This window comes from Plectropomus leopardus, chromosome 8 (genome assembly GCF_026936395.1).
Source record: "Plectropomus leopardus strain MGB_pleo_1.0 chromosome 8, ASM2693639v1, whole genome shotgun sequence".
Taxonomy (NCBI): Eukaryota; Metazoa; Chordata; class Actinopteri; order Perciformes; family Serranidae; genus Plectropomus; species Plectropomus leopardus.
Window position 1 is genome coordinate 19,157,414 of NC_142183.1, and position 21,494 is coordinate 19,178,907.

The following is a 21,494-nucleotide window of genomic DNA, read 5'->3' on the forward strand; positions in this document are numbered from 1 at the left end:
AGGGGTCTGAAGCGGACAGCAGAGAAATGTTTTCACGGAAGAGACAGACGAAGGGCGTGCAGCAACAGGCTCCGTGCACATGAAGCTGCTCCATGACAGGGCGTCTCCATCAGCCCCCAGACAAAAGATTTTTATTAGAAAGACAGAAAAACCACTAAAATATGACCTGACTAAGGTTTATTATCTCATCTTTAGTGACTGAAGAAATAGTGGTCGTCCTTGCAAAGACTATAGTGGATTTGATAAAGTTGCTCACTTCTGCTTTAGAAAACAATTGTAGGCAACAAATGCATATTTTCTCTCTTATCCAGGGGCGTTGCTAGGATTTGAGGGAATTGGGGGCTCAACCTGGAGGGGTTATTCTCCTGGGAATTTTCTATTTAACCTACTCATTTATCACAAACAAGCTCTAACTTAACAAGGCGTGACCTGATGTGTGTGTGTTAATTATATGTTAATTATATGTTATAATTATAATTACACATATAATTTTCTGGGGATTTTTTCTTATTATTGATGATTTCCTAATAATCCTCCCCTGGTTTTGGGTAATTTTATCATAACCCAATTTGCGGGACATTTCTTGCAGTTGGTCATTGTTCCTTTTTTTTTCTAGGTGTGCAGTATATTGTTTAGCTTCTGTGGTGGTTCTCCTACCTGCTTCTCCAAACTGAAGGTGTGCCGACTGCCATCTACTGTAAGTAAACACTAACTACCCCACTTAAAAAAATCCAAACTGCCCCTTTAATGCCTTTTAAATGATCTACCACCATTAGTAAGCGAATTGGAAGTTACGGGCCTACATGTGTGGAGGATGAATTTAGTCCTCACATTGGGGACATTGTTGGATTGGAGCTTTTTCAAATAGCTCAACACATTTTAAAGGGGAATTAATAATAACCCTTTAACATCCTGCTCAGCGTTTTGTAGAGCACGTTTTGTAGAGCATGTTTTGCGTCACGATATCTGTATGAAAAATATGTTTTTAACTCCACCTGGCTGAGTTGTTCCTACCATTCAGTTATATGACGTGCTTACAAAGATCCACTAGATGTTGCTGTGTCTTTAAATAGTTTGCCTTTTCAGTTTGCCTCTTACAGGAAGTTACAAAAATAATCACTCCAGATGGGAGGTGCTGTGGGAAGAAAAAAAAATTCCATTGCTTTTCTGTTAGTGAGGTCATTAAATGGATAAGGGTGAAAAACATTTATTTTAGCTTTTTATTTGTCACTGTCACAGGTTTTTTTTTTTTTGCTTCAACAGTGTTTAAAAGAGGAAAACGGGGTTAAAATTCAAAAGCTCGTTACAACAGCTGTTATATAATAACAGAAGTTGTCCAAGTGGTTTTTCAGGCTTTACTGAACTAAAGCATATTGCACAAGCAAGTTATTAACAAAAACAAATACAAAAAACATTCAAATTATTTCTGGCTTAATATTTACTCCCAACTACTTACAGTCAGGTTAAAGGTAACTGTTCCTGAGCTAACTCCGCTTCAGTGTGAAACTGTGGTGTACAAATTTATTACAAAATAAGAGCGTTTTGGCTCAAAACGTCACTTATTTTGGCAGAAAAAAAATCCTTTTTTCCTGCCCGTCGTACGGACCTCTATTTTATCACATTTTGGTTTATCTTGGATCCAGCACCCTCTATGGGATGTGCGTGTCTTTTTTTAAAATCTTTTTGAATCTCTTTGTACAAATTTATTACAACAGGTTAGTGAGCCAAAACACACCCTGCAGCTGCTGAGTCAGTAACACAGAACAAAGTAGAAGAAGAACGAAAACTAGCTGACACAGAGTCAGTCAGCGAGGGGAGGGACGTACGATTATTTATGGGAGGAGGTTGAAACAGAGAGGAGAGTATTCAGACTGCTCTTTCAAGATTGTATAAAGAAAGCTACATAAAAAAATGTCTTTATGTACGCATGGGGTCATAAAGGTGTGTTTTACATGTAGATGATCAACCTGTCTCTGTATGAGGGCTTTATTTTCCTCTTCTCTATCAATCATTTCGCTGATGTCTGTTAAATGACAGACAATTTCATACAAAATACATCATGAAATATGAGATTCAGCCTCCTTCTTTTTAGATTTCCGTTTACTCAGCATCTCTTCTGCGTGTGGAAACTAAAACGATGGTGATTCCAGGTCATCAACAGGTCATGACTCATCACCAGTGACTCTGAAGGCAGCCTTAATTACTCAGTCTAACCAGTTTCGCTGGAATTTGCAAGATATTTCATGCCAAATTGCTGACTGCTCTTTTATGTCATGTTTTTGAAAGAACCAATTAACTCAGGTTTTAAAGGTTTAATGCTTGTGAAAGGCATCTGAACTCAGCTCACGAAAACTAATTATGATCTAGGTTGCACTCGTATATCCTTACGAGCACATCACTCTGTCTCGTGTGATATTGCTTAACTGTAACATTTAAACAACTTTTTGTTTTTTCCCTTTAACAGTTTCATTTTACTTCATCTGTAGATCTTTATCTATAGTGTGCACAAGGTATTTTTATTAGTGTTTAAAGTTGTGCAAATACAGTTTATCACAGATACAATTGGAAAAATGCGATATGGATTTGGATCGGATCAATGTACAATTCAGCAAACAGAATCAACCACACAAACAAATAATTACAGGCAACAAATTGATGTCACAACAATAGTCAGTGAGACACAGAATGAAATTAATTATATTTAAAAAGTAGAAATAATTTTAAAAATATATTTAAATATATATTTTTTTAAATTATTTTTTTAAATGTTAAATATATAACATATAAGGCAATTTAAAAAAAGCCCAAAAGATAATCTTTAAAAAAAGGTTTTGACAAATTGGAGCAGAACAACTGAAACTCAGGATTTTCCTGAAATAAAACGAGATAAAGAAGCTACAGACTTTTGATAAATAAAGTTGAGTAATAATGGAAGTGATGCATGGAGTGCTTGTATTCTGGTAAATATTTCTGGTTCCCACAGTTAGGGGAGTTTTGATGACAGAATAAACACCAGACTACACAGAAACTGGAGAGAGACAGAAAATGAAACTTGATGACTTGCCCAGAGGTTTGCGTTTGTGAAACGATAGATATTAACAAATTAATGCCAATGAACATCTGCATCAAAAAAAAATCTCAGATACAGTTCAGGATGAAACAGTGAAAATGCAAGAATAAAAATGACTGTTTGCATCACAAGTATCTCACTGCGATCCACACAGAGCTCCGCATCAGGCAAGGTACTCGTGGTTTTTCCACACCTCTCACGATGCTTCATCGTTTTAGACAAAATGTGAGAAAGCTGGGGACAGACGTTCTGCAGGGAAATGCTGCAACACCTCAAGAGGTTTGTAGTCCCTGCAGCTCTGAAAACCTGCTCGTGAAAGAGATGGATACAAGACAACAACCAGAAACTACAGTCAGTTTCTGAAGCATTTACAGCACTTTTTCAGATATCCTCTAATCAAGATTAAATAAGCTCAGTCTTGATGCTCAGCTCAAGTTTTGGAGCACGTCTTTTTCCTCACCTTGATGCAACCGTGAAATGATTTAAGCCTTGAAATAAGATGGCCTCCACCTCAGCTGACTGACAAGAAAAGGACATTCAGAGCCACTGTTTCCCAGATGACCACCTGACTGCTGGTTAACTGGGGAAGTTTGACAGGGGTAGGGGGTGGTTTACTCTCACCCACAGGGTTCCTGCTGTCAGTATATAGAAGAGGAACCCTCAGTGACAGCCCTCAAACGCTTTTACTCCAGACGCTGAGTGGACACAAGGGAAACACACGTTTATTTCTTTGTCTAAGAGGAAACAAAGTCTGTGTTTGCTGGCTGACAGCTGACCTGCTGCCCCAAAAAGAAGATGCTGCAATTGTCTGCGGGAGCTCTCCTTCTTCTCCTACCCTGGTACGGTGGTCTGGTCTTTGGGGAGATCAGTGCCGACTTCTCCCAGTGCCTATATTTCTTCTACAATAAAACTCCACCAAAGGGTATCAGTGCAGCAGGATACCAGCCAATATGCCAGCGCTACAAAAACCAGTACCGCTTTGCCAGTTTGTATCACCGACAGCATCGTGCACCACTGTACTCTGCGTACATACTCAGTCCAGCAGAAGGCAAACGTCCCAATTCCACTTGGATGTATGAACCACAGGTGAGTAAAACAGTGTGTAGTGTTCAAGAGCATTACTTTGTTAACCCTTTGAAACCTGGGCAAATTGAAAAAAAAGAGTTTTTTCTAAAATATGGGTAAAAAGAAAGGAGCAACTTCAGAGGAAATGACCCAAAAATGAGCAAAACGTACAAGAAAATTACCTAAACTTTGGAGAAAAAATAAAGATAAAGTCTTTTTTAAAAGAAAAATTATTAAAATAATATATTTTTTATATTGAAGAAATACTATAATTTTAAATATATGATTATAAATATAGTTTTTTGGACATTTAATATAATAAAATCCAAATCCACCAATTTCTTCAATTTGCAAAACATTTCTTTTTTTTCTCATGTTTCAACAGAAATCAAGCCAAGTTAAGTTAGGTGTGTTTAGCTATGCTGATATTACACACCCAACTTCCAAAATGTTTAATCAACACCTCTTGATAAAAAGTTTTAACTTCATTATTATAACCTTCATAAAAAGACATTAGTTTTGGATAGCTGTTCCTATTTAACTGACAGCACACTGTGATTATATAGATTAGTAAGAAAAAGGACCCAAAGATCAGATGTAATCTGATCAGATATCGGATAGGATTAAATCTTGTAAATGGGTTGTTTAAAAGTAACAAAGGATTATGAAATCAGATTGGATCATGTCATCCAATCTTAGTTTCAATGGATCAAGTTGAGAGATTAATTCTATGCACATCATGTAGGTGCAAGACTGTCAACAGCGTGCATGAGGCAAAAATGCTGAAATAATTTCAATAATGTTTTTTTTTTTAAACTGTCTAAAGCTATGCTCAACCAAATGGTTAAACAATTAGTTTATGGTAAAGGTGGTGATGCTAAGCTAAAAAAAAAATATTTTAATGAAAAAAACAACATATACTGTTGTTAATACCATATAATTAATGTTATCAATTATATATTTGAGTATTATATATAATACTTGATTTGATTTTTTACAGTTTCTGAGATGTTTTCAAAGCAGTGTTGCAATGGTAAAATATCTAGAATAAATACATGGAAATAATATTATCACTAGTAGTACTACTACTACCATAGTAGCAAATACATATATTGTCCATATATGTTGGTATAAATATATATTACAAGCATTATAGCAGTACATTTTTGGTCATTTTGATTTTTATTTGTTTGTTTGTTTATCTGTGACATCTCACCCGTTTGTTACCATTGTTTTTGTTTTTCTTAATGTAGACATTAAAGGGCTCTAATGAAGTTAGCATGTAGGTGTTACTTTAACTTCATTTACGTTGTTTTCTGATCGCCTGGCACCTAAGTTATGTGTGTAACTACTCCCTGTTCCCTGTAATAAAGCTTTTACCATTATCTTTGAAAAGAAGTAGGAGCAGGCTATCTCTAAGCGTAAATACAAAAATGTTGTCTTGCATATTTTCTTCCTCTTGTGAGATAACAAAGAGAGGAATGCAGAATTTTGTGAGTTCTGTTTTGATTTTTCTTTTTCAAATTACATGAATGAATCCGTCACACATTCAAATACACACAGACGTACATGACTATTCAGGTCAAACTGTATTAAGGATCAATCAGCAGGAAAACTGCCTTTTTTGTAGCTTCTGAAGATTAACATGTCCTTCTTTATTCGTCATTAAGCTGGTGTTTTCACGTGCTGGCTCAGAGATGAAACACTTCCAATACCCCGTGGACCAGAATGTGATTGAGAGCCAGGCCGTGGTTCAAGACTACAGAAACTCCAACTACACCAAGGGTCATCTCAATCCCAGCATGCACCAGAAGACAAGAGAGGACCGTGACGCCACCTTCACCCTAACAAACATTGTCCCTCAGCGTGCAGGCTCCAACTCGGGCCCCTGGAACAGACTTGAGAACGACATGTTAAGAAAATTCAAGGCCTTCTGCAACGGGTCGATGTATGTGATCACCGGAGCCATGCCGTACGAGTCTGAACCGCGCTGGATCAATAACAGGGTGTCTGTTCCTGAGTACATGTGGTCCGCCTACTGCTGCCCGTCCTACAGATCTGACCTTCCTGAGTCTGTGAGGCCTCTGTTCCCCACACACGGTGCGGTGGGAAGAAATGACCGCAACAGTGGAGAGGAGATTGTGCCAGTGAATTTCAAGGCGAGGGCCTCAGTGAGGGGTTACGACGTGAGGCAGATGTCTTTGGAGACTCTGGAGGACATCCTGACGCAGAGGCTGGCCATGCCCATCAGTCTGTTTCACAGAGAGTGTCTCTCTTCTTTAAGTTAGATGTTAACTGTTGTGAGTGTGCACTGCAGTAATCACAGCGTACAGCACATTATTTCATCTGTAATCAGTGAGTGTTTGATTAACCCTTTGAAACTTGGAGCAGCATTGATTCTCTTGCGCTGCTTTCATATGCCTTTCACAAGTATTTAAACCTTTGGATCCCTATATTGGTGTGATTTTTTTCCAAAACATTAGAAAAGACAAACAACTTGGTAAAAATTGTTCCATAAATTGCAAGAAAAAAAGTAGATTTTGGGAAAAAAAAATATTTTTAAAAAGTTAGGTTTAGATGTCTAGGGAAAAAAAGAAAAAAGCTAGGGAAAAAAATGTTTATAATTCTAACAACTTCATATATAAAGCTGTTACAAAATTAATATAAATTTTAAGCACAGTTATATATATATATATATTACACATTTATTGCAAATTTCTTCGTCCTTTGTACAAAGAAAATCGAACTCCTCCTTTGACTCCAAAAACAGGATTTAAGGACAAATTTTAATTTCATTTTTTAAACTATCTTTAAAAATGACTAATAAATCTACCTTGTACCTTGTCTGTGAATTATCTTGAGTAACTGGGTCATGATTTTTGGAAAGAGACATCGCTGTTGAGATTTGGTCGATATCCCAAACATTTGGCACCTCACACCAATACAATTCAGACTGAAAAATAGCACTGCAGGTAAGAGGAAAAATAGGTATTTTGACTTTGGGATGAACTGTCCCTTTAGACAGACTACCTCACTCTGAAATTACTGAATACATTTTTCATGAAATTGTTCATGATGGCTGGAAATGAGTATTTCTGATAAATATGTACCTTATTTCATCAATGTCATCTAATAACATATTCAGTTACAATGTGATTTTCCAATAAAACAATGAAATGGGTGAAGAGCCTTGCGGTGAATTGTAATATTTATTTCTTTATGACCAAAACACAAACATACAAAATACCAAGCTGTCAATTATATTGTATCGGCAAAAAACATCGGCTGCAACAGGATTGACTTATTAATAAAAACACAAAAATGTACAATTTCTTGATCATCATAAATAAGTACAAGCTTTGTACATAAAAATGAGAACACCTCCAATGAATATGGCTGAAGAACGTCTGAGATCCAAACACCATGTACAACTGACTTCTTGTCAACTTTGGACATTTTAATCAACAAAAATCATCCACACATGTATGTGCTTCTTTATCTTGATGTTAATTTAACATGTTGATCCTGTCAGAATGTGTAAGAAAGGCAATTCCCAAATCACTGAGAACAATATTAGCATCCACCGGTCACATTCATCACCTGATTCTACCACATTCAATAAAAACCTGCTTTTTATTTCCAGTTTTGTCAGAGAGTTAAAGGAGAGGCTCTAAAAACACTGGTGGTTTTTCAGCTGCTCCACATCGCTGAAGCTGCTGCCACAGTTGGAGCACTGCAGTGTCACCTTTTCACTGTTGTGTATGAGTTGGTGTCTCTTTAAGTACTCCACGCGACTGAAACGCTTTCCGCAGGCGTCGCACCCGTACGGACGTTCACCTGTGTGAATCCGCTGGTGCCGCTCCAAATTGCCGAGACGACTGAAGCTGCGTCCACACTGAGGGCACCGGTGCGGCCTCTCGCCTGTATGCACCAGATGATGTCGTTCCAGTGAGCGCGAGTGCGTGAAGCGTTTCCCGCAGATCTCGCAGCAGTGTGGCCGCTCGGCGGCACAGGCGCACTCATGGTTCTTAAGAGCCCAGGCGTGGCTGAACGTGTTGCCACAGTGCGCACATGGGAAAAGACCCTCCTCTCCTTCACCCTGTAAATGAGAACCTCCGAGTGGACATGGGTGTTCCTCCAGCTCAGCCTCGGAGGTGAAGCCTCCTCCACACTGTGGGCAGAAATGGAGCAGGTCCCCGCCACCCTCCTCTTCCCCTCCGCTCTCCCCGACACTTCCTGGAGCGGACAGGTGAGGCAGGTGCTCTGACTCTCCCTGATCCACCGCATCCTCCTCAGTCATGGCCACAGCCGAGTCGCTCTCTCTCAACTTCTTCGACCAGCCAAACCTCAGCTCCGAGGCTGCCCTCACTGCGTCCTTCAACCTAGCTTGTCCGATCTGCTCCTCCCTCTGCAGGGTGGGAGGCTCCAGCTCTTCATCCTGCTCCATTCCATCCAGACCGATGTACTTTGGGGCCAAGCTGCTCTCGCTGCCTCGCGCTACAGCTGGGCCAGGACTGATAGGCTGCGGGGTCGCCATGGCAGCCTTTTCACGGCCTCTCTCAGCCCTCAGTGCAGACTCCAGGCCCCTCAGCTCATCCATGGTCATGCCCCCCTGCGATGGCTCTGCTGAACCCACCTCCCAGTCCTCTTCTCTCTCTCCTGGATGAAGGGTTGGGGGATGATCTGACATGTCTCCTGCGTGGACAAAAGGAGGAGGAAGGAAAGAGCTGGCATGAGTAATCATTTTCTTTCAAACTATTCCTCTCTGAACACTTCACTAACTTCCCCTCCTTCAGTCAGTGTGTGCTGGGCTCATTACCTTCGCTTTGGGCTCTGGAGCCGATATGGAGGTTCTGGTTGGGCGGGTCCATCTTCAAAGCCTCCTTGATTAGCCGCAGAGAGGCGGGCTGATAGCCCTCTGTTTGTGCAAACTGCTTGAGAAGCACAGAGAGTATAGTAACTTGAGTGAGTAATTCCAGAAGAGTATACACCTTTTGCTAAATTTGTAAATGTTTTTCTCAAAAGGGTTTAAGTTACAAGCGACATTCATCCCGGCCATACGTTCTGTCCCTGCCAAGTCATATGGTTACAACGCACCTGAGAATCGACCGTTTCAAACTTAACAATGTAAAAATTCTAAAGGCGTGTCCCCACTTTTGTTTTGTTTTTTTACGAGTGCCAGCATTGTTTTTTTTAATCGTACTTATGAGGAGGGTATGCATGCAGCTGCCTCCAGAAAAGGTGCTGCACCCAGGATCGTTTGACATACAGGGCATGGTTTGTTTCCCTGGAAATTTGTTCTGGCTGTGTCTGTCCTAAATATATGATATGTCTGACAAAAACTACTATAAAAGAGACAGAAAAGCTCACTTCTGATATGGTTATATCCTCATTTAAATGTCCGGTGTGTAGGATTCAGGGGAACATACTGGCAAAACAAAAGAATATTATATAATAAGTATATTTTCTTTAGGTTATAACCACCTGTAAATAAGAATTGTGTTTTCGTCACCTTACAACGTGCTATTTATATCTGCACAGGGAGAGGGTTATCGTTTATGGAGATTGCAGTGGGACACCGCAGTGTTTCTACAGTAGCCCAGAATGGACAAACCAAACGCTGGCTCCAGATACAGCCTTTTACGGTTTCATAAGAAGCCCATCTGCAGTGAGCAGCACCACAGTTGGACTTATATGTAAAATAAAACTGCTTTATTCAGGGTTTTTAGCAGTTGAAATTACAGGTTCTGTTTTTCTGTTTTGTTTGGAGAGGAGGCGACCTCTAAGGATCATTCCGCTCCCAGTAAAAACCTCCTGAACGTCTGAAAGTTATCGGAGAAAAAGATGACCACACATTAGCATGTGTTGGATGAGCTGCCTGCAGCGGCATGCCCAACAGTGTCTGGAGTGCATGATTTCTAATGTGAAACTGATTTATTATCCGTTTTTCCCAGTTTAAATCTACAGGTCTGTTTTTTTTTTTTTTTTTGGAGACAAAGTGACCTCTACGGATAACTCGATTCTCAGTAAAAACCTCCTGAATGTCTGGATCAGAAAAAGGTGAGCACAAAGGGGTTAGCACACACTAGCATTGAGTGGGAGAACCACCCTTCTCCGAGACGCCAGACTGTATCTGAGAAACACTGATTGTAACGTGAAATTGCTTTATTCAGTGTTTTTATCGTGGTTTTTTTTTTTTTTTAAATCGCCTGCTCTCTTTTTGAAAGGAAGAAACCTAAGATCATAATTGGGCTCAAGATAAACATCCTCCACGACAATAAGCACTAAAAAGAAAAACACCGTGTCGCCTTAGATGGGTCCTTTTCTGACTCACTGTTGTATTTTCTTTTGAACATGTTAAAAAAATCAAATGTTCTGCAGTGTACGTGTGTGAATGACATCAGCTGACAGGAAGTAAACATGGACCCAAGCTGTTGCCTAGCGATGCAGTTCCAGTGAAAAGGGCTGTAAAAGTTTATGATTGGTTACATTTATTTAAAGCCATTTTTATCAGCAATCAAAAACACCTTGTGATGACTTCATGGGGAGGCTAATAACACATTCTGCATGATTTGAATATTCAAATGCAGACGACAAGTGAGGAGCGGATCTGTGCTCTGCCACTTGGTCGTTTGGTGGAATAGCAAATAGCTTTTCACCTCTGCCAGTCGTATTTCTACCTAAAAGCCTGCCGCTCTCGAGATGTAGAGAGCCCTCCTCAACGGGCTCCTCTTGAAGCTAAATATCAAATCAATAGTGTTCCCTTCATCCTCTACATCTCTGCAGTGATTTGATGGCCGACAAACACGAGCACAACTCTCTCCGTATTATCTCTGTGTTCTTTTTCACTCTATATGAAGCTGCTGAGCAGTGCAGAGATGCTGTGCCACTTTCTCCTCCTACTCCTCCTCCTCTGAGAAAGCCTGTCTCCCTCACCTCCTCTTTGATGTTGGCCGTCTCCTCCCCCTCACCGCTGAGGCTGCCCTCCCCTTCCTCGTCCTCCACCATCCCTCCCTCATCCTCTTCATCCCCGGGGAACTGGATGAGGTACATCTCCCTGGCCTCCTTCCCTGCTCTTCCTCCTGCTCCTGCTACCATCCCCACAGCTCCTGCACTTCCTCCTCCGCCCCCTCCTCCTCCTCCTCCTCCGCCTCCTCCTCCACCACCACCAACGCCAGTGCTGCCACCTCCACCTTCCTCCCACACACTTCCAGGCCAGCCTTTGCCATAGGCTGCTGCTGGGCGCTTCTTTGACTTGCCTCCTGTGGAGTAGAGGGGAAGACAAAGTAAAGGTGGGAGGGAGGTGAGAGAGGGAGGAGAAAGTGAGGAGGGGGGCAGGAGAGAGGGAGAGCATGGGGAGACAGGAAGGAGAGAGAATGAAATATGAGGGGGAGAGAGATAAGTGGGAGGAGATGATTGGAAATCCAGGAGAGAGAGATGAAGGAGAGAAGAGGGTGGAGAAGTGGGAGATGAGGAGGAGGAGGGGTTGGAGAGACAGAGAGGAACAGGAGTAGAGAGGAGGTTTGGGGGAAGGGAGAGAGGAGAGGGAGCAGGGGGAGGAGGTGTGGGTTATGATGGACGAGTGAGGAGAGAGGGGGCGTAGAAGGACGGACGAGAGTGGGAAGGAGAGAGAAACACGTGAAAGGGAGGAGTAGAGCAAGGGAGGCAGAGAAGAGGGAGAAGTGGCGGGGGGCAAGGGGGAGAGGAGGAGGAAGAGGAGAGCGAGGACATGTTGAAGGAGAACGAGGAGGGGTGAGGATAAGAAGGTGAAAAGAAGAGAGAGAGAGCGACAGAGCAGAGAGAGGAGAAGTGGAAGTGGAGAGGGAGTGTGTAATTATGGTGGCGGCAGAGAGGAGCGGGAGAGGAGTGGAGTGGAGGAGGTGGAGGAGGGAAGGAGGGGGAGTGTGTGTGTGCAACGTGATGAAGGAGAGAGCAGAGCAGGAGGAGGTGGGGGCAGGGAGAGAGGAAGGAGGCGAGGGCGTGAAGGAGAGAGGAGCGGGAAGGGGAGGAGGAGGAGTTGGAGAGAGACAGAAGTGAAGGAGGTGGGGGGAGGGAGAGAGAGGAGCAAGGCAGGAAGGGAGGGAGGGAGAGAGTGTGCAAAAGCACAGAGGAGTGGGAGGGACAGAATGCAGCGGAGAGAGAGAGAGGAGAGGGGGAGGTGAAGGACAGAGGGAGCGAACATGAAGAGGAGGCGGAGGAGGAAGGGAGGAGGGAGAGAGGAAGGAGGGAGGGAGAGATCAGCTCTTGCCAGATGGTTTCCAACAAAACAAGTGCGTCTTCACATAAGCTGCATAGCAAGAACTCTGTTTCTCTCATTCAGACACACAGAGATACTGAAATATGTGATTATGTCGCAAAATGTTATTTAGACGTAAAAGCTTAATATATATGTTTAATCTGTGACAAAAACTTAAGGTGATGCAAGCCTGTTGTTTGGGAGGAAAAGCCTTCCTCAAGCAATACTTACGGGCCACCTCAACTTTTCGTTTCTGTCGCCCTCCGGCTCCCTCCTCCGCCGCCGCTGCCAGGCCAGCATTGCGGCGGTTGGCAGCCCAGCCCATTCCGTACTTGCGTTCGGTTCTTAGCTTGTTCTCAGTGAGCCTAAGCCGCTGCTTGAGAGCATCGTTCTCCTTCCTGTTGAGGGACAGCTCCACCAGGTAGTCGTTCACCATGTCCTGGAAGAGTTTGGTGATCTCACACACCGAGGCGCGGATCAGGCTGTCCATGACAGCCGTCAGATGCGTCTCAAACGTAGACACAGATTCCTCCATCATCGTGGCGACAGGTTCAGATCTGATAATGAGTCAATAACAGTTTGTGTTATAAAGCCTGCATGTCATTAGTACTCACTAGGGTCTCAACGGTATGAGATTTTCCCGGTATGATTACCGTCTCAGGAAATATCGCGGTCTCACGGTATTACAGAGTCATTATTATTATTATCAGTCACAATGACTGTCAAAGAAATGTAAACAGAAGGGTTAATTTTGGTTTAATAATGGTTTAATCAATACAACTGAAACTTGAAACCATTTTTTTTTTTAAATTGTGTAATGAGTCTCCCTTTTGAAAATCACTAAAATAAAGGTGATATTCTTATCAACATCATAGCTAAGCAAATGTACACTGTATGACAACCATCAACTTACATATCCAGGTACACCTTTAACCTGGTATATCGCTTCAACCCTCGTTCCCACTGTGGTCACAAAAGTTGACCAGTGTCTAGTCTGACACGTAGCTATAGCTACATTATTTACACATTATCCATATCGTCGGTGTCAGTTACAAACGTCAACTTTATCGGTTAGCTAGCAGCTACACAACCTTTATCACGTCAAAAGTGACAGTTAATCCAAAACATAATAGCCGTTCCACCTATATTATTTAACAGCTATATTGCAGCTTTATTGAGTTAATTTAACACCAATAACACAACCAGTGTCAGGTCAGCTTGTTAGTAAACTTGTAATGACCACAAAATAATGTTAAGGAGAAGAGGAGCAGCTACGGCTCCTTCTGGAAAGTGCTCGTGCTAGCAGCCTGGCTAATTTAGCGTTGTATACGCACCGTTTCTTAGGCGAAAGCCGGAGGAGTAACTTGGACGTGAAACGGCGACAGACGGTGTGATTTCACGGATCGCAGATAGGCTCGCTCGATGTTCATAAGCACAGAGACACGGTGACAAAGGAAGGCACCATCCAACTTCTGCCCTCTCTCTCCTGCTGCCACTGCTTTCTCCCTCGCCTCCTCCTTCGGCACTGCTTAATGATGCTGGACACCACCGCGCATGCCCGGTACCGTAATTACCCTACACATAAGAACAGCCGCACCCGCATTTAACAATTCTTGGAAATTCATTTATTCCTACACCTGCTAAACATGGACAGACAAGACGATGATGGTGAGACATGGAAAACTGTATTTACTCTTCCTTACAAATATGCGCTGCAACACAAAATTAGTCGCTTTTTTAAATTATGCATACTGTAGATTTTACTGTAGACTGTGCAAAAGTCTTAGGCCACCATAGATTTGATGTTTTAGCAAAGTTATATATACAGTATATATATATATATTGCAAATTTAGAGAGAGAGAGAGAGAAATTAACCAAAACTCTTTATTATATAACTAATTAGTAGGGGTGTAGGAACATATCAGCGCCTCATTGGTATCAGCTGATATTAAAAATAGCTAATATATTAAAATGAAATACTGGAATCAGCCAACATGCTGATTTTTGCTATTTCTCTCTCTCTCTCTCTCTCTCTCTCTCTCTCTCTCTCTCTCTATGTATATATATACATACATACATACATACATATACATATATATGTGTGTGTGTGTATATATATATATATATATATATATATATATATATATATATATATATATATATATATATATATATATATATATATATATATATATTACAGAAAGATTATGCATCATATGATGTTCATTCCACTACAGAAGAGACCACTAAAATTATGTGTGGGGGGAAAAGTGAATATATCGATATCGGTTATTGGCCAAATGAGTTTTTATATATCGGCATATCGGATATTGGAAAATTTAATTACCATGCATCCCTACTTGTTAGGTCAACCCTTGTGTATGCTCCTACTTGTGTCTGTTTTATTTTATTTCATTTTATTTCATATTAATCTGTCTGGTTTGTACCTAGCCTACTGGAGTCATTATTTTCATTTGTAAATTTTTTTGTCGACCACTAAGTGTGTATAGACCAAAATACACTTGGCTTTTGTTTAGCGTATGTCAACAGAGGTGTCTTCCAGGACGGATGGAGTCGCTGTGCTCATTTTTCTCATAATAGCACCTCAACAGAAAGATAGAGGAAGTCATTTCTTCCTAGTGCATGAACAGATAGAGCATCTGCGGAGTGCTCTCGAGAGGAGGAGAGAGACAAGTCAAAAAAGGAGTAATCATGCCTATGTTTGTGGTCAACACCAACGTGGACAAAAGCGATGTCCCGGCGGCTCTGTTGTCCGAGGCCACCGAGGAGCTGGCCAAAGCGATGGGCAAACCTGCACAGGTAGGCCGGGGGCGTGCTAACTCCAGCAGACCCTCCTGGTGTTCACAATGAAACGGCTTTCCTGCCTTAATTGTTTCCTATCTGAATGAGACGGATAGATTTGATTTACCTATTGAAGAACTGACACTTCAGTTTAACCCTTTAGATCCGAGACCGAAATCCGTTTTGTTGTGCTGCGTTTAGATGCCTTTCATAAGGATTGAAACCTCTTGAATCTGTGAAAATTGTTTTAATTTCTAATGAAATGTCCAGCAAACTGGGGGAATAAAAGGTAAAAGGTGACATGAACATGACTTGAAAAGTAGCTGTGGGAAGATTGTGGAATATTCTAGAAAAAAATAGGGAAAATGTCCTCAAAACTAACTTTTATTATTAATTTTTAATCGTTTTATTGATTCATAGCACTTTTAAAGGTAATTTGATTGTTTCTTTTGTACTTTTTAAGTTTTTTTTATATAACTTTTTAATAATTTCTAGCTATTTTTTTTGGGTCATTTCTAATAATTTGGCTCATTGCCATATATTTTTGAAAGAAATCAAGCGAATTTGCTTCGGTTTCAAACGGTTAACTCCAGTTAAAAGTCATCTGCAGATCACTTGCCTCTCTATTGAATGAATAAGGCGAGCTCATTGTGCAACTATGCAAACATAGTTATGATTGATATTTGCAGACTGGGTAGATGATTGATCCCTGGTGTCAGTTTATGAAACCCACAGGTAAATGTTCAATCTTATGTCATGCATGCTGAATACTTTTTTATACAGGAATCGGAGCAACATCTTTCTAAAAAGTTTAAAATCTAAAGTATTTGCTAAACAGATTTAAGATAAGATATAACTTTTTTTATTCAGCAGGAGTTGCACTACAAAGTTAGAGGAGTGCATAAATAAGGACTTCCACAACAAAGTAGAAAGGCAATGTATAGTAACTATAGAATACAATATATATAACAATTAAAACTAAATATAAATTAGATTCAAGTAAGGCACAATTTAAGAAATGACTCAGTAAGGTTTCAAAGTAATAAATATAAAGACTAGCTAACACTGGACAGAGAACATAGACCTATCTAACAGTAAGTTGCAAATATAAAAACTAGCTCACAGTAAGGTGTAAATATGTGCAACCAATGTATAAAATATCTACAATATACAATAACACAAGTTATTTGTCACGTCTTCACACTGATGGGTCAAAGCTCCACCAGATACTCAATAATAACTGAACTAGCTTGCACACCTTTAAATATTTAAAATGTGGATTTCCATTGCAGTCAGGCGTAGCTCCTACTGAGGGCAGTGTTTCTGGGAATTTGGGGACTTTAACAAGCAGTTTTATAAAATGGTGGGTTTTGAAGACTGAGTTTAATATTTTTAAGCTAAATAAATTTTAATTTTGATCTCTTTAGGCAAGAAAATGTTAAGATAAATGCTAAAGGCAGCTAGTTTTCCTCGACTAGAATAATATTTAGGTTGTCAGGCAGAGGGCCATATCAGCAGTCTTAACCCTATTTAAGACAGTTTAGGGAGACACTTAAATTTCACAAGGATAAGTTGATGCAAAAGACAAAATATGTTGGATTCAGAAGTGTGTGTTTTTAGACATTTTAATTTTTGAAAAGCGAAAAAAATATTCCAAAATTTTATCAAACAACTATTTGGTGACCCCCCTGCATTAACTCTCAGAATTCCCTTGGGGTCACGGACCACGTGTTGTAGACCCAAGTGTTTAAGTAATTCAACAATTTCAAAGGTATGTTGGTGACTTGTCTGAAATGTCTTCAGGGTTTGTTTGCAGTGGGGGGATCACTACAACCTTCAAACTGTCCAATATTTAATAGTCTGCCTTTCATGATGCTGAAAGTTCATAGTCACATTTTGTGTCTCTGTTTTTGTACATACCAGTACATTGCTGTGCATATCAACTCTGACCAAATGATGATGTTTGGAGGAAAGGGGGACCCCTGCGCTCTCTGCTCCCTGCACAGTATTGGCAAGATCAGCGGTGCTCACAACAAGCAGTACTCCAAACTCCTGTGTGGACTGCTCAACAAACACCTTGGCATCTCTCCTGACAGGTAACAAATACACACACAGAGCAACCAGACTGGTATATTTACTGCACATAATTTGATAAGTGACGATAACATGGTAACAGAGACACACAGACTGAAATACCGCTGTATCTCAGCTACAGTGCTCCAATCTCATTAACCTATTTCTCCTTGTGTCTATTTCAGGATCTACATTAACTTTGTAGACATGGAAGCAGCAAATGTGGGCTGGAACAACACCACCTTTGGCTGAGATAGAAGATCATTCCAGTGTTTTCCTTTATGGACAAGTGTAGTTAAAACTGTAAAAATTAAGATGCGAAGACACCAGGTGGTTCAATGGCTAATATACTGTACGTCTATCTTAAAAGCACTTAGCTGGACCCTGTAGCTTGCACTGATCCCTTTCCATTAAAATCCAATAAAGCAAAACCTGCAGATCATAAATGAAGCTCTCTTTTACTTAATTGTCTACCCTAAAAAATATGCATTACATTTTACTAGCTTTGTTTTAAACCATTTATGAGATGCAACCCCAGGAAACACCAAGTGAAAAATAATAGATATAATTTCAATGCAGACAATCACAATACCAGGGATCCCAAAACTGAAGCAGCTAAATGGATTTCAGCTATCATTTATTTTATAACTTAGACCTGTGCTTTCCTCTAATGTGTCGTAAAAAAAGGACCACCTAGGCCTCTGTGAGCTTCTGAACCATGTGGACGATCTAAAATAGGCTTAAGGTATACATTTGTCTTTATTTTCCTAAAGATACAGGAATGGATTTTTTTGTACTGTATTTACTTCATAGAACCTGAAGTTACACACTTCAGCATAGTTGGTGGCAGTATGCATTTATACACAGTTTGCGATCTGCTGTTAAATTTGTAGCATAAAGTTGCTAGAAATGTGTAAGCCAAAGCCTCCAGGCTTTTCAGTCCAACATTACTCGAGTCAGTGATCGTCTTTTTTGACTTGCATTGCCAGCGGAAAGCATCAATTTGTTCTTCCTAGGAAAGTAGAAGACATTCAACTGCAAGAGAATGATTCGTTCAGTCTGGTTCAGAGAATGTAAATTCCAGGCTGTCCTTTCCTATTCTCCCCCCACTGCAGGCAACATGAGTAGTACCGTAAGCAAAAAGCCAGTGATCAAAGTTGGGAATTCAAAAGCACTTGGACATTTAGCTGGCAAACCTAAGACATGCCAGACAATAAAAAGAATAGTTCAGAAAGATTTATTCGTTCAATTTCGCCCATCACTACAAAGAAAAACTGCATCTGCATGCCATGTTGCTCGCTCTACAAGGGAGGAGGTCTTCCCTTTTGTCTGTGGGCAGGGCCCAAAATATCAGGCCCAACCTTGCATGAATCCACATTGTGTCTGTCCAATTCAATCCCGAGCCCCAACCACAGCAGCAGTTTTAGGCCCTATTTAAAAAAATAGAGATTCCACTTTAAATAAATTTTTAAAAAATTAAAAATTATATTGATCTCTTTTTACATTAAAACACATTTATTACAAGCTAAAGTCGACAAAAGTCATTTTTCAGTGCAATAACAGACATTTGTGAGAGGATCTCTGACATGCACTTTCCTCTACTGAATGTTCAGCAGCCCAGATATGCAACGAATAATAACTGTATGACATTTCTCACTAATGATGGTGGTGGATGGCAACACACCCCATATATCATTTGTGTCACAACACAGACTATAAGATCTGCATTAAAAAAAATTAAAATTAAAATAGCAGGAAATTACAGCAAACCCAACTTAATAAGCAAAGGGCAAAACTGAAATAGCAAACTTTTTGAATGACACTTTTTAGCGTTCCAAGTGTTCCAGGTCAGTCTGTTAAACCTCCAAGTGCTCATGAGTCCCTGACGTTTTCCTCTTGCCCACTGTCTTTTATCATGGGGTAAAGTTTACATTGCCTGCTATTGTTAGTAAACAGGGATTTATTGTATCAGACTTGAGTCCTGACAGCTTGACATTTACGTTCACTGAACCAGACAGAATTAACTGTTCTCTCAAAGTGGGACGTTTTCTACTTGTGCTGGACAAATGACTCCTCATTGCAGTCAAATACATGTTGCTGGTTTAGGTAACACCTCTGATACACCCACCAAATGAGAGAAAACGTATCTTAGAAGCCTGTGCGCAACATTTCGCACCATTTTGATTAAACCTGGTGTTCAACCTCGAGACCATAGAAAAACTGTGCATACTGTTTTTAGATTGAACAGGCCCCACAACTCCCGCTCTGCTTCCATCAGTATTGGGAGAAGTTTAGAGAACCATCCACAGCTTGCTTCATTCATAGGCAAAGTATTAAAGCTATTGACGCCTAACTGCTAAATTAACTTGTTTATTATGTATTAAAGTCAACAAGCGAACTAGCTAATGTTAGCTTAGCTATATTTTTGCAGAAAATGCCTTAGACAGTGATGTAGTACTGTTTATTGTGCAGCCCCTCCAGGATGTTGGAATTACAACAATAAATGCAAATTCCACCACATTGAGTCAGCATCCAACTTGCATCTAGGAAGGCTATGTAAACCCAACAGATGTTAGAGTAATGCGATTTGACTCCATCAATTTGTTGTTCTTCCTGGGTAAGCAGCAGATGTCCTTTGAGAGAGAACAGTTTATTTGGTCTGATTCAGTGTAGCAGTTGCAGCTGCAGTACCCTATTATAAATGTGAGTGTGAAAAGTCAGGGATTCATAAGCACTCTTTCAACTAGCTGGCCTTAAACATATTTGTCCCAAAAAGAGTGGTTCAAAAAGATGTGTTCGTTCAGTTTCAGTTTGGTCACTATAAGAAAAACAAGGAAGGCCGTTTTGTCTTTCATCTGTGGGAAGAGACCAAAATATCAGGCCCGACCTTACATGAACCAGCATTGTTTCTGTCCAGTCCCCTACCACAGCAACTGTTGGGTCTGAGGCCATTAAAAAAAAAAAAAACAGTTTACTCTGTTAAAAACAATTATTATTTTTCAATATTAAAACATTTATGACAAATGAAAGTCAACAAAAGTATATTTTCAGTGGGGTTGCAAACATTTGTTGGATGATCTATCACAAGCGTCTTCCTCTACTGAATGTTCAGCAGCCCAGATATGCCACATGGTAACACAATACATTGTTTGTGTCAAGACAAACCATAAGATATGCATTTTTAAAAAACCTAATAAACAGGAAATTCCAGCAAACCCCTCAATTTGCAAAGGGCAAAATTGAACCATAAAATCTTTTTGAACGACTCTTTGTAGTGTCTGGTATGTACTACGTCAGCCTGTTGAACATCCAAGTGCGGGCTGACTTTTTCCACTTGGCCACTGGCAACTGTGTGGGCTGGAACAACAGCACCTTTGGCTGAAATGGAGATCAACCTCCATAAAAAGAAGAACATTCCAGTATTATCCAGTATAATACATTATAGTATACAGCAGCAGTACAGTATTATCCATTGCTATACATTATTAATTATTTTCAAGCATAGTTAGGACACCTGGTAATTAAATACCAATTATTGTGCATGACTGAAAGCACTTAGCTGGACCTTTTAGCTTTTTCACGGATCCCTTTTCTATTAAAATGCAATAAAGCAAAATCTGCAAAGCATAAATGAACCTGTTTTGCTTAATTTTATTGCCTGTCAAAACACACACTTCATTATATATTCTCAGTTTTTAAGAAAATATTTAACCTTGGCAAACACCTAGTAATAAATTATAGACCTTTTTCTGTAGACAAGCACAATATTAGGTCTTAGCTGAAGGCCTATTGACCTTTGCTCAGCCACAATGAGTCAAGTGTGTGCTAACATTGTGAAACTATTGTTTTTCTGGTGTTTGTTGACATAGTGGGAGATGTCAATTTTAAAACTCAAATTTATTCCCATTACTGTTATCTAAGCCTCAGTGAACTGTGCAAATACAGTTATAACTACACTAAGTAGTCTATGCATATAAAAAAAGAGGTTTCACCCTTCTTTCTTTTGGGATAGTTATCTCATATCTTTTTATCTTGTATTGTACAGGTTGTTTAAACAGCTGTTGCATGTCTTTAAGTACAGTAGGTTATAAGCAGTCACAAAAACAACCAATATAACAGCTGTGATGTACAGTGGCCTAGATTTTTGGAGGGCAATATAAAATTAACTTGAGGTCTGTTATAAAACTCAATGAATTAGCATTGCTTTCAAAATAACAGCAGCATCATTGGGTGCAGTGTGTATTACT

At 40.2% G+C, this 21,494-nt stretch overlaps 3 protein-coding genes across 4 annotated transcripts; 2 read left to right on the top strand and 1 right to left on the bottom strand.

The window, feature by feature from the left end:
• The first annotated feature begins 726 nt into the window (after positions 1–726).
• On the top strand, positions 727–7,316 carry LOC121947878 (endonuclease domain-containing 1 protein-like). The gene is made up of 2 exons (XM_042493038.2): positions 727–4,156; positions 5,806–7,316. The coding sequence occupies exons 1-2, from the start codon at positions 3,866–3,868 to the stop codon at positions 6,421–6,423; spliced, it is 909 nt and encodes a 302-aa protein (XP_042348972.2). The 5' UTR covers positions 727–3,865; the 3' UTR covers positions 6,424–7,316.
• A 9-nt stretch (positions 7,317–7,325) lies between these two features.
• LOC121948509 (uncharacterized) lies at positions 7,326–13,916 on the bottom strand. Of its 2 annotated transcripts, none has more exons than XM_042493915.2 (5): positions 13,706–13,916; positions 12,603–12,928; positions 11,072–11,397; positions 8,955–9,066; positions 7,326–8,830 (listed from the first exon to the last, which is right to left on the bottom strand). In XM_042493915.2, exons 2-5 carry the CDS (start codon positions 12,907–12,909, stop codon positions 7,806–7,808), a joined length of 1,770 nt encoding a protein of 589 aa, XP_042349849.1. In that variant the 5' UTR covers positions 12,910–12,928; positions 13,706–13,916; the 3' UTR covers positions 7,326–7,805. The 2 variants fall into 2 exon arrangements, with proteins under 2 accessions (XP_042349849.1, XP_042349848.1); XM_042493914.2 differs by having other exon boundaries at positions 8,955–9,069.
• A 1,066-nt stretch (positions 13,917–14,982) lies between these two features.
• mif (macrophage migration inhibitory factor) lies at positions 14,983–17,693 on the top strand. Its single transcript, XM_042493277.2, has 3 exons — positions 14,983–15,192; positions 17,098–17,270; positions 17,433–17,693. The coding sequence occupies exons 1-3, from the start codon at positions 15,085–15,087 to the stop codon at positions 17,497–17,499; spliced, it is 348 nt and encodes a 115-aa protein (XP_042349211.1). The 5' UTR covers positions 14,983–15,084; the 3' UTR covers positions 17,500–17,693.
• Positions 17,694–21,494: the final 3,801 nt, after the last annotated feature.